The sequence below is a fragment of the Neolamprologus brichardi genome, chromosome 11 (assembly GCF_056152115.1).
Source record: "Neolamprologus brichardi isolate AB-2024 chromosome 11, ASM5615211v1, whole genome shotgun sequence".
Classification (NCBI taxonomy): domain Eukaryota; kingdom Metazoa; phylum Chordata; class Actinopteri; order Cichliformes; family Cichlidae; genus Neolamprologus; species Neolamprologus brichardi.
In genome coordinates, this window is record NC_142114.1 from 31,943,003 (window position 1) to 31,957,821 (window position 14,819).

General features: G+C 52.6%; 2 protein-coding genes across 3 annotated transcripts in view; both read right to left on the bottom strand.

Annotated features, from left to right (window-relative positions):
- Positions 1-3,948, bottom strand: part of LOC102776639 (atrial natriuretic peptide receptor 1-like) — a 54,929-nt gene extending 50,981 nt beyond the window's left edge. Inside the window, exon 1 of one of the 2 annotated variants that reach the window (XM_087848611.1) lies at positions 3,151-3,948. In XM_087848611.1, the coding sequence (XP_087704737.1) occupies positions 3,151-3,883 (733 nt within the window). In that variant the 5' untranslated portion in view covers positions 3,884-3,948. The remainder of the gene's footprint in view (positions 1-3,150) is intronic. The other variant, XM_087848610.1, reaches the window with a different exon arrangement.
- Positions 3,949-10,046: 6,098 nt separating this feature from the next.
- Positions 10,047-14,176, bottom strand: crdhl (cone RDH-like). Its single transcript, XM_087848614.1, has 7 exons — positions 13,783-14,176; positions 13,420-13,554; positions 11,968-12,159; positions 11,677-11,838; positions 11,485-11,604; positions 11,126-11,330; positions 10,047-10,344 (listed from the first exon to the last, which is right to left on the bottom strand). The coding sequence occupies exons 1-7, from the start codon at positions 13,916-13,918 to the stop codon at positions 10,239-10,241; spliced, it is 1,056 nt and encodes a 351-aa protein (XP_087704740.1). The 5' UTR covers positions 13,919-14,176; the 3' UTR covers positions 10,047-10,238.
- Positions 14,177-14,819: the final 643 nt, after the last annotated feature.

The window sequence follows — 14,819 nt, forward strand, 5'->3', positions numbered from 1 at the left end:
ACGGCAGACTGGCAGCGATTACTGCAGCCAGCCTCACCTAACCCGCCACACCGAGAGGGGGGGGCGCTGTTTCCCCATTACACTGACATTTGTGGCAAGTGGAATAATACCACATAAACACTGTTACATGTGGTTGGAGGATGTGTTTGTGCGTGCGCGCCGGGGGGGGGCAGCATATTTCTTGTAAAACAAAGGGGGCCCAGCAAAAAAGTTTGGGAACCGAAGAGGCTTAAACGGAGCTTAAAGAACGGAGAACACAGACTCTGTCCTGAAACCGCTCATGTTTGGCCTCGTTATCAGCCGTGAGCACTAACGCGTCAGCACACAGTGGCGTGCTGTAAAGAGCTCACACCAGTGTTGGGAAGGTTACTTTTAAAATGTATTCCATTACAGATTACAGATTACATGCCCCAAAATGTATTCTGTAACGTATTCCGTTACGTTACTCAATGAGAGTAACTCCGCCCACAGGAAGCTTTGAACCCACGTCTCCAACTTGTCAGCTGGAGTCCAGACTGGAGCTAACGGGATGATTATTCTGCTGCTGCTGACCGAGAGTCCACAGGAAGCCGTTTATGGGTTTATCTCAGTGAAGCCTTTCAGTGGAGTCGTCCTGTTGGCTGCGCTGACGGCGAGACGTGCGCGGCGTTTTAACGCACAGATGATCCAGAAGCTTCCAGAAGCTTCCAGACACCCTGTAGCCTGCAGGAGACGGATGTTCCCACCGCAGAGCTCCTGGAGTCAAACTCCTCCCCTGCAGCTCGCCTGCAGCTCACCTGCAGCTCGCCTGCAGCTCACCTGCAGCTCACCTGCAGCTCGCCTGCAGCTCGCCTGCAGCTCACCTGCAGCTCACCTGCAGCTCGCCTCTGAGGCTGACTCGCTGCTGATGCCTAATAAAGCGTCTGAGCTGTACTCAGCTCGTCTCGCTCGGCCTCATAGTGTTTGATTAAGGAGACAAAAGGCAGACACAAGGTAAAATTAGCCTCAGTGTGTTTGGCAGGAAATACCTACAGATCTGATAGGCGTCCGCGGCCTTATAAGGCGGCAGGTTGTGACCTCTGTTAATGAATGTGCTGTCAGGAGGTTTGCTGGCGCTGTGGGAACCGGAGAGGGAAGCTGGCTGTTTGTTCGAGCTCTCGGCGGGTTTACCCACTGATGCACCTCCGCAGATAGAGGACGCTCGATTATGACTCCATCGCTAAACTGTGGTCGAGCTGAAGGCGCCACGTCTCAGGTCCCGTGCTCTCCCTCAGCTCACCCGACAGACTCCCACAAACTCCCAGCCTCTGAATTATCCATCACAGTCCCAGCCTCTCCTGCTGCTCTGTGTGCGAACGGCTTCCTCACTTTGTACTGGAGAAACTATGCTGTTATAGTTTGACAGCAGAAATGATGAGAAGACGATCAAAGACAGCGAGCGACGCAGGAAGAGCGCTTTGTGGACGACTAAAACCCTGAAAAATCAGGGCCTGGAGGCAGCTCGTCTGCCCGGCCGAGGCCGTGATCCCCGAGTGCAGGTGTCTCTGCAGGTGTCTCTGCACGGCTGAAACCCAGGTTAGAGTGTCACGGAGAAAAAACAGCCAGATGTGGGTCTACGGCGGCAAGCTGTGGCGGTTTTTCAAAATAAAAGCCCTGTGCTTCATGCAGGACTTCAGAGGGTAAAGAGAGTAAAATCATCCACATACGCAGCTTCCTGAAACTTTCAGCACCAGCATCCGACTGCCAGCTGCTGCAGGTTTATTACACTGCAGACGAAACCTGAACGCAGGTCTGATCCTCTGACTGTCCTCACACGCCGCAGGAAATGACTTAACAACAGGTGAGTCTGCAGCTCCTCTGACAAACCTGCCACAGCATCGCGGTCGATTCAGCTCGAGTTTCTGCCTCTGCTGGAGGAGGGGAGGAGGGGAGGAGGAGGAGGAGAGGGGAGGAGGAGAGGGGAGGAGGAGGAGGAGGGGAGGAGGGGGAGGAGGAGAGGAGGAGGAGGAGGGGGAGGAGGAGAGGAGGAGGGGGAGGACAGGAGGAGAGGAGGACAGGAGGAGAGGAGGAGGAGGAGGAGGAGAGGAGGAGGAGAGGGGAGGGGAGGAGGAGAGGGGAGGAGGAGGAGGAGGGGAGGAGGAGGGGAGGGGAGGAGGAGAGGGGAGGAGGAGGGGAGGGGAGGAGGAGGGGAGGGGAGGAGGAGAGGGGAGGAGGAGGAGGGGAGGAGGAGGGGAGGGGAGGAGGAGAGGGGAGGAGGAGGAGGAGGGGAGGAGGAGGGGAGGGGAGGAGGAGAGGGGAGGAGGAGGAGGAGAGGAGGAGGAGGAGGAGGGGGAGGAGGAGAGGAGGAGGAGGAGGAGGGGAGGAGGGGGAGGAGGAGAGGAGGAGGAGGAGGAGGGGGAGGGGAGGAGGGGAGGAGGGGAGGAGGAGAGGAGGAGGAGGAGGAAGGGGAGGAACACACACACACACACACACACACATCGTTTCTGTGTGTGTGTGTTCCTCTGAGCCTGTATTCATATCTTTGTGGGGACCCGTCACATGTTAGAGACGCTGTGGTTTTAGTGGGTTAGGGTGGTTTGGGGTAAACGACCTGTAGGGACGGTACTGATACGATGTTCACGATTCTGATTCCATTTTCGATTCTTTAAAAAGGAGAACACTTGATTAGCTCAGAGCTTTGTTTTCTATCTTCTCTTTGAACAAGATAATGTAGGAGTAACCTCACAAACCCAGCAGTGAGATCTTAACAGATCCAGCCTGCGGCTCTTCACTGGGTCACAGGAAAAACTGTAAATGTAAAATGTACAAAGAAAAATGTTTTTCTGGAGGTTTCTGATTGGACGGCGCGCTGCGATCTACCTGCTGGTTTTCCTGGACTAACACAAGATGCTGACACAGCTGATTTCTAGATAACTTTTGCTGCGAGGAAACAGCGTGGTGTGGACGTCACATAACGCCAGTTGCGAGAATCAAAGAGAAAGCACGCCACCGAAGCTCGCCACGTCCACGTGAGCAGCTCTCTGATTGGCTCAAGCGTGTTTGTTCAGTTTTATTAAAACTCTGATTTGATTCAGGTGACCTTAACGTACAGGTGTCGTGAAGGGGGCGTCACCTACAGACACCAGTTTGCGTCTCTGGCAGGAAGCGCGTTTGGCGGCGGGTCGGACTCACCTCGCCCGTTATCCTGGATTTTGGAGAGGACCTGGGCGTAGGTCACGGACTCCTCCACGAACACGCTTTCCTCCACGCTGATGTTGATGTTGCTCAGCTCCATGTACAGACCCTCGATGGCGAAGTAGCACGGCCGGTCGTCCTTCTTGTTGTCGCTGAAGACGACCATCACCTGTTCCCGCCACCCGAAATGCTCGCAGATCCGCACCGCGAACCGCCCGAGCTTCTTGTGCGTCGGCCCCGTGTTGGTGATGGACAGGTACGTCCCGCTGGAAAACGCCACGGCCGGGGCGCCTGCCGTCACCATGGGGACGCTCCAGTGGGTGGTGAAGAGGCCGACAGGGGAGGAGCTGTAGGAGCAGCCGGGCCCGATGAACGCCCACGGGTTGTAGGCGAGTTTCAGGTCCACCGCCATGAGCGGGGCGACGGACTCGGAGCACATGCCATTCTTGTCCTGGCTGTTCTTGAAGAAGTACACGAGGCGATGGTTGGGGAGGAGGGTGGGGTCGGCGTTGATGTTCCTGACGGCCCGGTCCACGGCAGGGCCGATGCGAGGCCACGCCCACGGGTATCTGGTGTTGTTCTCTGGTAAAATGACAGCCAGCGTGATGTTCTGGAGGCGTTCGTGGTCATGCTGGGTTTGACCCGGGCCGTGAGTTCGGGCCTCCGCCAGCAGGCTGAGCAGAACCGGCAGAGCCAGCAGGAGGGTGGCGCCTTCCTTCCAGCGGGCCATGCTCCGCCCACAGGTGGTCCACGTCCACCGCAGCTGGGTAACCGAGCGCCGCGAGCTGCAGAGACACAACAGAGACACAACAGAGGCGTTAGCCAGACCTGAGGTGTGAAACTCGCTGCAAGCAAAGCCTAATCACATGCTGAGCACAGCGCGAGCTACGTCACGCCTCGCCTCGCTCCAACAATCTGCTCCGTCAGTCCTTACGGGCCTCGCCGAGGCCCCTCGCTGAGGCGGGGGAGACAAACTCCCCTCCACCCTCTAAACAAACAAGATGAAGCCGCCGTGATGTCAGACAAATACGCGCCATCGGTCGGCCTCATGAGCGCCAGACCTGCCTGTGCTAAAGTGAGACCGCATTGAACCTCCATACGTAAGTTATTTATACAGCACTTTAAAAACAACACATGGCTGACAGCAGAGATATTAAAATACAATAAACAACAATAAGAGTGTCAGTGACCCACTGAGTCAAAGGCCAGCGAATAAAAATGAGTTTTGAACCAGCACTGATGAGCAGAGGAAGCTTCGCCACAGCAGCGGATGCTCGTTTCAGGCGTGATTTAGGGGCAACAGCTGCTCAGCTGAACACTGCAGGAAGAACACGCTCCTCATCGCCTCGTTCACACACACTCAGGGTATCGATGTCGGGCACACAGACCGGGGCAGCCAGGGTTCGAACCACCAACCTTCTGATCAGTGGATGCTGAAGCTCCTGAGACACAGCCGCCCCTAAAACAACCTGAATGTGGAGCAGCTCAGGGCATCAGACACACTGTGGATGTGGGTGATGGTGGGGGGATGATGGTGGGTGGATGGGGGTGATGGGTTCGTGCTCGTCTCCCAGTGCAGCTTTCAGCACAGAGACAGAGACTCTGCCACGCCAGTTGCTCATCCTGCAGCTGTGACCGTGTGATCATCTGCGGGCACGTTGGCACTAACGGGCTTCCATACACGCCTGAAAGCGTCTGCGCCCGCGGACCGCAGCTGTCCGTCCTCGGGCTTCCTGAACTTTGCCCCCGGAGGAAAGTGTGTCTGCAAACTTTATAAAAACACGCTCAGAGATAAAAACACGGAACTTCAGCACACTTACATTCAGCGCGTTCACGTGCGCAGCCGCGACCCTCGGTGCGCGCAGATCAGCTGTAAATCCTCCAAGTCCGCTCAGGTCACAGGCACGAGCCCTCCGGAGTGTCAGCCCGAGCCCACTCAGCTCCCACTGCCACACAGCGAGGAGCAGCCGGACCGATCACAGCCTGCAGGGCGGAGAGCCGGGGAGGAGCGGGGGAGGAGCCGGGGAGGGGCGGGGGAGGAGCCGGGGAGGAGCCAGACCAGGGCTGCACAGCAGAAGCAAACAATACTACAGCCCAGCGGCGCTGTCACTGCGCCCTCTGGTGGCCGCCTGCAGTCCCTCTGGTGTCCAGCAGAGGCAGCAGAGCGTCAGTCTCCACAGACGCCCATGTTATCACTTTATGAGGAAATGATGTTTACAGTCGCTCCAAGACAAGAGAGCGACAGACTGAACCAGGGAAATAATATATTATACAGTTACAAACATTTTTATTTTTTCAAACGAACTTTATTTAGAACAATAACAATAACAATCTCAAAGAGACATATTGAATCATTCAGAATCACACCTCCTTTTTCTTTTCTCCCAATCAGAGGAATACACATCACTGCCAACACAGTTGGTACACCACCATGAAATCGACAATAACTGAAAGTAAACATACGTACACACACACAAACATATATGTGTATATATGCATATACACATGCATACGTACACATTTATACACATCTACATAATAATAATAATAATATAAAAAGAAGAATAACCGATACAAAAATAAATAAATAACAATAAAAAAGAATGAAAAACAAGGAAATAAAGGAGACCAGGGGGATCATCAAATCTCTAAAAGTGAGGTTCCATAAACAAGACACAAAACTTAAATAAGGGGCTAAGAAAAATCAAACTCTTCTAAAAATCGATGCAATTTGATTGGTTGGAGCTTATTTATGAGCTTAAGAGATTCACAGAACAGGGAGAGTTCGTTTTTAAGAGCAGGCCATGAAGATTCAGCATATCGGCATTTATGAATGTACTTTGTTATAATAATGATATATGATTGACATTTAACTCTAACCTGTGAATTTCACCGTGTGCTGTGCGTTAGATGGAGCTGTACAGAAATCCACAGACAGGAATCACTTCCTGTGTCGTTCAGTGGTGCATTATGGGTAATCTCAGTCTCTCACTGAGCGTGCTCCTGTGACTGGCAGCACGTCATTGAGTGGGCGGTGTTATCCTGCATCGTCCTTATCTTGGACAAACATCCACCTCTCTGACACCACCCTATAGGGTCCAGCTTTGACGTAGAGCAGGTCACCTACTGATCAGAGGGTTGGTGGTTCGATCCCTGCATGCTAAGTATCCTAACCCCAAGTTGCTCTGCGATGCATCCATCAGATGAATGCGTCTGAATGTAGCACCAAGTATAGAGACGGTGAATGGTTGTATAGAGTAGAAAAGTGCTATATAAGAATCAGTGTCCACATCTCTTCTTCGCCAGTTTGTCAGCTAACTTGTGTTAGTAACAGGCCATCTTTACTCGCCGTGCTAAGTAACCATACTGTCCTTGTGGTCTCTGGACTCACCGCTGCCTGCAGCCCGCTCACTTCTTGGACGCTGGTCACCACCTTTCCCCATCTGCCTGGATCTCCAGATCAATCAGATTGGAGGTTGTTTACACCCTTGCTGGATGCTCACCCGGCTATCCACGCTTCTCTTCACGCCATTACCACTCCACCTGCCATAACTCAGTCTGTCTCCTCATCTGCACGGCTTCCTGAGCCTCTGCTGATAAACCTTTCCCTCTGTTCACAGAGCCGTCTGACACACGTTGTAGCAGTACCTCTCTGGGTTTTCATTTCTTTGTGTCACCAAATAAAGCTTGTGAGAAACCTTACCATTGCTTCCCTCATATCCATATCTGGGTCCACGTATTGGTCTCTGAGCCCCGTAACACTCACAGGTCAATTCAATTCAATTTTATTTAAATAGCACCAAATCACAACAAAAGTCACCTCAAGGTGCTTCATACTGTAAGGCAGACCCCACAATAATACATACAGAGTATCGCCCCTGTTCTTCAGTCCTGGAACTGAAGAAGCTTCTCGGATGAGAAACGTCTTCAAGCAACTTAAAGATTTACTCTACTCAGTACACGTTTAATGTACTTGTGCTACTTTCTGATACTGTTTTACTTTATTCTGGATCAAAAGATTTTACTTTGTACTGCACAGGATTTATTTTTAAGATTTAGTTTCTTATTTGTGTTATAGGAACCATGCACAGCTGCAATGATGCAACGACATCATGTGTCCTTCTGAGAGTGCAGCTCTACAGGATGACGTGACACCAGGGGGCGACACAGAGCCTGTCAGCCACCTCACAGCAAGTTAAACATAAACAAAGGGTTAAAAATTGTTTTTCTTATAATTTGAATTTATTTTTATTATAAATAAACAAAATAATAAACAATAAACTGAAAATAAGATAAGAACTCACTAAAAATAAAAGTGATTCAGATAACAGTCAGTGTGAGTTTATTTATCATCCATCGTTACTTAGCAGTAAGTCTTCGCCCCCCCACCCCCCCACTATTGGAGCCGCCATTTCAGCAGGAAGTAGAAGTGCCCCCCCCCCCTTCAGGATTGTGTCATCAATTATTCAACAGGAAAGGCTGTAAATATGCAAGAAGATGTCACATCCAGCCTGACTGCAGAGAGCCCCGTGGGGTTGGCTGGGACTGTGTGAACACGTCTTCATTATTTACTCGTCGTTAGCGTCACGTTTAAACCTGCTGATGCTTCTGTTCATCAGAATCAGGTCTTTTGAGGCCACCTGCTCACCTGTGTGTGATGGTTCACTGACAGCTTTACAACGAGAGGCCTACAATAAGATTACAGCTCTCAGAAAGGCCCATTGGAGGAACAGACTCCACAGGTACCTCTTGATCAGAGACCTTCGGGTTTATTAAAGGCAGCTTTTACCAGCCCGCTCTGCTCTGGTTCGACCGGCAGCTGCTGCAGGCGAGCATCAGCGAGTGCAGGGTAAAACTCCACAGGAAATATTCTGTGGACTGATGAGACAAAGCTCTGGAAAGTTTGAGTCCAGTTACATCATCAGACACGAACAGAGGATCTCATGAAGAGAACGTCCCAGCAGCAGGCAGATGTGGTGGTCCGGGCTGCTCTGCTGCTTCAGGACGACTCGCTGTAACTGAGGGAACCATGAATTCTGCTCTGGATGTATTTACAGGCTAGCTTTGTTTGATGATCTGAAACATGAAGAGGAAATCATGGAGGGGCCAAAACACGACACGGATGAGAAGGTAAGACGCATATTTAAAGGGTGAAAGCCGGCGGTGGATCTCATTATTTTCTTATTACCGAGCGAGGATCTCCATGTTGTCACTGGAAGAATCCCAAAGCTGACAAATGAACCCTTCTGGAGCCCTCTGACCCCTGTGACACCAAGAAGAGCTGGAGCGACGCGTAAGAAATGAGGCCTCATTTATTGGAAAGGTGCTCGCCAATCTCCGCCCACAGAGCATGCTCATTCTGGATTCATTATTATTGAATATATTAAACACACACAGAGTATAAACACAGTCAAACTGTCTTTAATAACACCCAAAGCTTCATGTCCACACAGCTGAACTCCACCCAAACACCATCCAGTAAAGAGGAGGACACAGGAAGTCAGCGACAGCATCAAAAGAGGAAAGCATGAAGATACGTGATGGAATAATAAACATATAATGGAGAAAAAATGAAGGAAAGTCAGGAAATATTTAGGGAACAGCGAGGGGACAGTGGGGGACAGTCGGGGGACAGCGAGGGAACAGCGAGGGGACAGTCGGGGGACAGCGAGGGAACAGTCGGGGGACAGCGAGGGAACAGTGGGGGACAGTCGGGGGACAGCGAGGGAACAGTCGGGGGACAGTGAGGGGACAGCGAGGGAACAGCGAGGGGACAGCGGGGGACAGCGAGGGGACAGCGAGGGAACAGCGAGGGAACAGCGGGGGACAGCGAGGGGACAGTCGGGGGACAGCGAGGGAACAGTCGGGGGACAGCGAGGGGACAGTCGGGGGACAGCGAGGGAACAGCGAGGGAACAGCGAGGGGACAGCGGGGGACAGCGAGGGGACAGTCGGGGGACAGCGAGGGGACAGCGAGGGAACAGCGAGGGACAGCGAGGGGACAGTCGGGGGACAGTCGGGGGACAGCGAGGGGACAGTCAGGGGACAGTCGGGGGACATGGAGGGGACAGCGAGGGGACAGTCGAGGGACAGCGAGGGAACAGTCGGGGGACAGTCGAGGGACAGCGAGGGAACAGTTGGGGGACAGTCGGGGGACAGCGAGGGAACAGTTGGGGGACAGTCGAGGGACAGCGAGGGAACAGTTGGGGGACAGCGAGGGGACAGTTGGGGGACAGTTGGGGGACAGCGAGGGAACAGTCAGGGGACAGCGAGGGGACAGTCGGGGGACAGCGAGGGAACAGCGAGGGAACAGCGAGGGGACAGCGGGGGACAGCGAGGGGACAGTCGGGGGACAGCGAGGGGACAGCGAGGGAACAGCGAGGGACAGCGAGGGGACAGTCGGGGGACAGTCGGGGGACAGCGAGGGGACAGTCAGGGGACAGTCGGGGGACATGGAGGGGACAGCGAGGGGACAGTCGAGGGACAGCGAGGGAACAGTCGGGGGACAGCGAGGGAACAGTTGGGGGACAGTCGAGGGACAGCGAGGGAACAGTTGGGGGACAGCGAGGGGACAGTCGGGGGACAGTTGGGGGACAGTTGGGGGACAGTCGGGGGACAGCGAGGGAACAGTCGGGGACAGCGAGGGGACAGTCGGGGACAGTTGGGGGACAGTCGGGGGACAGTCAGGGGAGAGTCGGGGGACAGCGAGGGGACAGTCGGGGGACAGCGAGGGGACAGTCAGGGGAGAGTCGGGGAGAGTCGGGGGACAGCGAGGGGACAGTCAGGGGACAGCGAGGGGACAGTCAGGGGAGAGTCGGGGAGAGTCGGGGGACAGCGAGGGGACAGTCAGGGGACAGCGAGGGGACAGTCAGGGGAGAGTCGGGGAGAGTCGGGGGACAGCGAGGGGACAGTCGGGGGACAGTCGGGGGACATGGAGGTTTAGGTTGCACATGAGAGTCCAGGTTCTGGAGGACAGGAGAAATATCAGCAGCTGGAACATCTGGGCTTCATTTGTCTCTACAAGAGGTAAATCTGTTTGTTTCTGCAGTCTGCAGCTCCATTGCTTCGTGCGTCAGAGGTTAAAGGTCAGCAGGTGTTCTTCAGTCCGACCAGACGTGTGCTCACCTCCCACAGTTTTCTTGCCACCACGTCGTCCCGTCCCTCTGGAGCAGTTTCTTTCTCTGCACAGTCGCTGCAAACACAGACATGAACATTGAACAAGTGACTCAGTTTAATGTGTTTAAAGTGGAAATAACCCCAGAAAAGCTCTGCATGTGTTTATAAACAATCTCCAATGTTTGATATGTTTTGTTCATCAATCAACCTGAAGTTCAAACCTGCAGCTCTTCTAACGGTTGAAAGTTTGCATCGTTGCCTCTTTGACCGACAGGTGGATGCTGCCACAGGCAGCTGTAGCTGCTCGCTGCCTGCAGGGCGAGCTGGACCTCTGCACTGTGCTTGTGCTGCTGGAGCCTCTTGGAGCATTTTAATGACATCGTCTGACCAGTAATATGGCCGCTGTTAGGTTAATGTCCAAGAAGGCGGAGCTCTGGTTTAGGTGAGTGAAATTTGTGGGTTTTAATTGGATGTTAGTGGTTAGCAGGTGTCTGCCTCTCACAGCCTGTGGATGCACGCTGACAGTCAAGCTAGCTAGCATTAGCTGAAACACTCCACCCGGTCGCTGGCAGTCAAAAACGCAGAGGGCTTCAATAACATCATTTAAAAGTTATTTATTTAAACGTCTTTACTACTTACAGCTGAGAGGAGAAATCTCATGAAAGAAAACAGAGAAATGACACGAAGTGAAAACTCTGATCTCCAGAACGGTTTTATTTGTTTACCAGCTCGGACACGCCCACATTTATTATCTGTCTACTCTTGTTTTACCTGAATTCTGCTCCTCGGACTTTAACTGCAACACTCTGAGATGCTCAGGGAACAGGCACAGGTGTTTCTTCAGCCCTGCCTCCTACCTGAAGTAGCATCCAGACAGGTCCTCCAGGCCCGGCGTCACAGCGCAGTACAGGGTGGTCTGGCAGCCCTCCCACGGAGTCTTCATGAGGAGCAGGGATGGGAGCTTCAGCAGCAGCCCGAGCAGGGGGAACCAACCCTCCACGTGGCGACCCAGCTCGGTCCGGATCACGCCTGGGTGAAGAGAGAACGACGACACGCCAGAGCCTGCAGGAAAGGTGAGGACAGAGTCAGGAGGTGGGTTTACAGGTACTTTCAGCAGTCGATCACATCACAGCGCGGAGAGGCGAGATAACCCTTCCTCCCATCAAACCATTTTACAGTCGGGACCTCTGAGCGTTTGTGGCGCTCAGTGTTTGACCTGAGAGACGGCGGGCCAGCTCTCTGGAGAAGAGGATGTTGGCCAGTTTGCTCTGCCTGTAGCTCTCCAGAGCGCTGTACGGCCTCTGGCTGAAGAACAGGTCGTCAAAGTCAATACGACCTGTAAAAACATGAGGTGTTAAAGAAACAACGCAAACATCAGCACTGAGGTCTTTTAAGGGGGTGGGGGTACCTCCACGGTGGGCAACGGAGGACACGTTGACCACACGGCTGGGGGAGGAGCTCTTCAGCTTCGGCAGCAGCAGATTGGTGAGCAGGAAGTGACCCAGATGGTTGACCGCCAGCTGTGTCTCAAAGTTGTCCTCAGTCAGCTGTTTTGGACACATCATCACTCCTGCAGACAGACGGATGCTCAGAACGACAAAAAGACGAGCAGGGCTCACCTGTGAACACCTGTGCACACCTGTTCGCAGGCGTGCTCACCTGTTCTCGGGCGCGCTCACCTGTTCTCAGGTGTGCTCACCTGCATTGTTGATGAGGATGTCCAGCCTTTCTTCGCTGTCCAGGAAGTCTTTAGCAAACTGTCTAATGGAGTAAGTGGAAGCGAGGTCCAGGTGTCTGATCACCACGTTACCATTTCCTGTCGACTGGCGGATTTCCTCGGCCGCCCGTTCTGCCCGGGTCAGGTCCCTGCACGCCATCACCACCCGGGCTCCTTCATTCAGTAAAAAGTGACAAACACATTAGCGTCCGCTGTGCACGCTGCACGGGAAGAAAACTTCTTTCTAAATCTGAGCGAGCAGCGAGCAGCGACCCCTGGATCCGCCCACATGACCGCTGTGGGCGAACCTCCACCCGCCCCCCTCCTGCTGAACAGGTGACAGTAGATTTAAGAGCTGCTGAGTCTTTGATTTTACTCATTTTCCACTGTGTTTTACTGCAGAGTGAAAACATAAAAACATGATTTTATGTGCAGAAATAGATTTAAGTGTTCAACACTTCAAGTCAAAGACTTGAAATAATTTCATTTTTGCTTAAAAGGTTAAAACTCATAAAACAAAGACTTTTACATTTGATTAAATTTATATGAAGACAACATGAACTGAAAGGTCGATTCAGTTTATTACATATTCAGGTTGTGTATTGATTTTTTGAAAAGCAACTAAGTAATAAAGTAACTAAGTAAGTAATTAGTAACTAATTACTTTTTTAAAGTAAGTGGTGAAACATGTCCAGACTTTCACTAACAGGAAGAAGAGTTTCTGTTCCTGGAGTGGGAAACGTGCCGCAGCACTCGGACGCGCTCGGCTGCTGAGCCGGGATTAGTCGCCCTCACGCGTGTCTCGTCTTCGTTTATCACCTTCTAGAAATGCTCTGAACTGTTACAGATTTGATGTCTAATGACTTTCAATCACATTTGATGAAACGAAGAAAGATTTCCACAGCTGAGCACCATGTTCACTAAAGAACAGCCAATCAAATCAGTGGATCGGTGTTTAAAATAATCAATGGACTAACAGCTCAGCAGCACCAAAGGACCGTAACGACCACAGAAGACACTGAAGTGGAAGATTACAGAATTATTTCCACGGTAAGAAAAACAACTTCGCAGCATCTAAAAGGCCTGAAACGCTGTGCAGCACGATCACTGCGATGCTTTCATGGATGCAGATACAACGAGGTGCAAACCTCGGGTATCCTCGGGCACGACGAGGACGATCAGACTTTAAGACTTTCTGAAAACCGTCTTTGGTGAAACTGAGATGAAGCTGTATCGGGAGGATGGAGAGAAAAGGGTGGAGGCAGTGTGGGAATGTTTGGCTGGGTCACAGGTGTTTACTGCTGAGGTGACAGCAGAAGCAACAAATCCGTGTTTCTCAGATTACAGTAACAACACGGGGCTGTAGTTTCCCTGTCAGCAGCTTCTAAAGCTTCACATTCGAGTGTTCGGTAAAACGGATCAAACCGGGCTGACCTCGGCGTGCCAGATCTCTGCTCGTCTCTTTGCCGATGCCAGTGTTTGCTCCAGTGATCACAACTGTTTTCCCATCCAGACGAACCGAACAGCGACAAACTCCACCTGCAATCCACTTCCTCAGCACCGCCACGCCTGCAGACACACACACTCTGTCAGTACAGCAGGGGGGCGAGGCCTGATCTGCTGTTGTTTCTGCTGAAACTCAGCATTTGTATGACATTAACCTCTGCATGTGAGCTCACAGCAGCAGCTGTGGAACACATCTGGATGTCTGCATGCAGGACAAAGGCTCCTAGTCTGCATTATTAACTGAGACATTATTTTACAACACTGTTTGAATTAATGAAAGTTACATCTTACAGATCAGCGTGACTCCCAGCAGAGCTCCAGATCTCAGCATCAGGCACTCCTGACTTTCCTCTCCCTGGGCCGGGTCTGAGCTGCCGCCACCGGGCCACGGCAGCACCAGGAAGCCCCCAGAATGTGCAGCTTTCATCCCTGCAGGTCAGAACAGACTGGAGGGAGCTTAACCAGACGGAGGAAGGAGAGATTAACAGATTAGAGGCGATTATCCAGCACAGAGCTGCTCTGGAATCAGTTCTACAAGTGCCACCACAAACCACCAACCTCTGCCACGCCAGGAAGAGAAACTGTTAGTGACAGGACGGGTCGCCAGCAACACCTGCAGCAGGACACGGGGCTCTTCACTCTGCACACCCACGACTGCACCCATCACACAACTGTGGTAGGTCACATCAGCAACAACCATGAGACCTACGACAGGAGTGAAGTTAAACATCTGGCTGAGTCCCTGAACGTGGAGAAGACCGAGGAGATCATCATAGACTTCAGGAGAACTCTGCACACCCCACCAACCACCAGTGGTGCTGCTGTGGAGAGAGTAAGCAGCACCAAGTTCCTGGGTGTGCACATCTCAGAACATCTCTCCTGGTCAAAGAACAGCAGCGTGGTCAGTAAAGCCCAACAGCGACTCTACTTCCTGCTCAAACCGAGGAGAGCGAGAGCCTCAACCCCCACTGTGAGCAGCTTCTACAGAGCATCCTCACAGCTGCATCACTGTGTGGCTGCTGCACTGGGTCTGCAGGAAGCAGCTACAACGAGCAGCGAGAGCAGCGAGAGGATCGTGGGTGCTTCTTGTCCCTCTCTCCAGGACATCTGCTGCACCCGCCTCACCCAAAAAGCTCTCTGCATCACAGTGACTCCACCCATCCGTCCAACAGCTTCTTCAGTTTGCTGCCATCAGGAAGGAGACTGAAGAGCCTCGAGGCCAGAACCAGCAGACTGAGAGACAGCTTCATCCCTCAGGCCGATGCTGAACTCAACCAGACCTGCACCCACGTCTGCCCTCTGACCCACAGACACTCGGATTGGACACT

Coding starts and splice junctions, on each gene's coding strand:
- crdhl (XM_087848614.1), bottom strand. CDS start 13,918: ATGAAAGCTGCACATTCTGGGGGCTTCCTGGTGCTGCCGTGGCCCGGT. Junction 11,605..11,676: donor CTCCGTTGCCCACCGTGGAG/GTACCCCCACCC, acceptor ATGTTTTTACAG/GTCGTATTGACTTTGACGAC. Junction 11,331..11,484: donor GCTGGCCCGCCGTCTCTCAG/GTCAAACACTGA, acceptor CCTTTCCTGCAG/GCTCTGGCGTGTCGTCGTTC.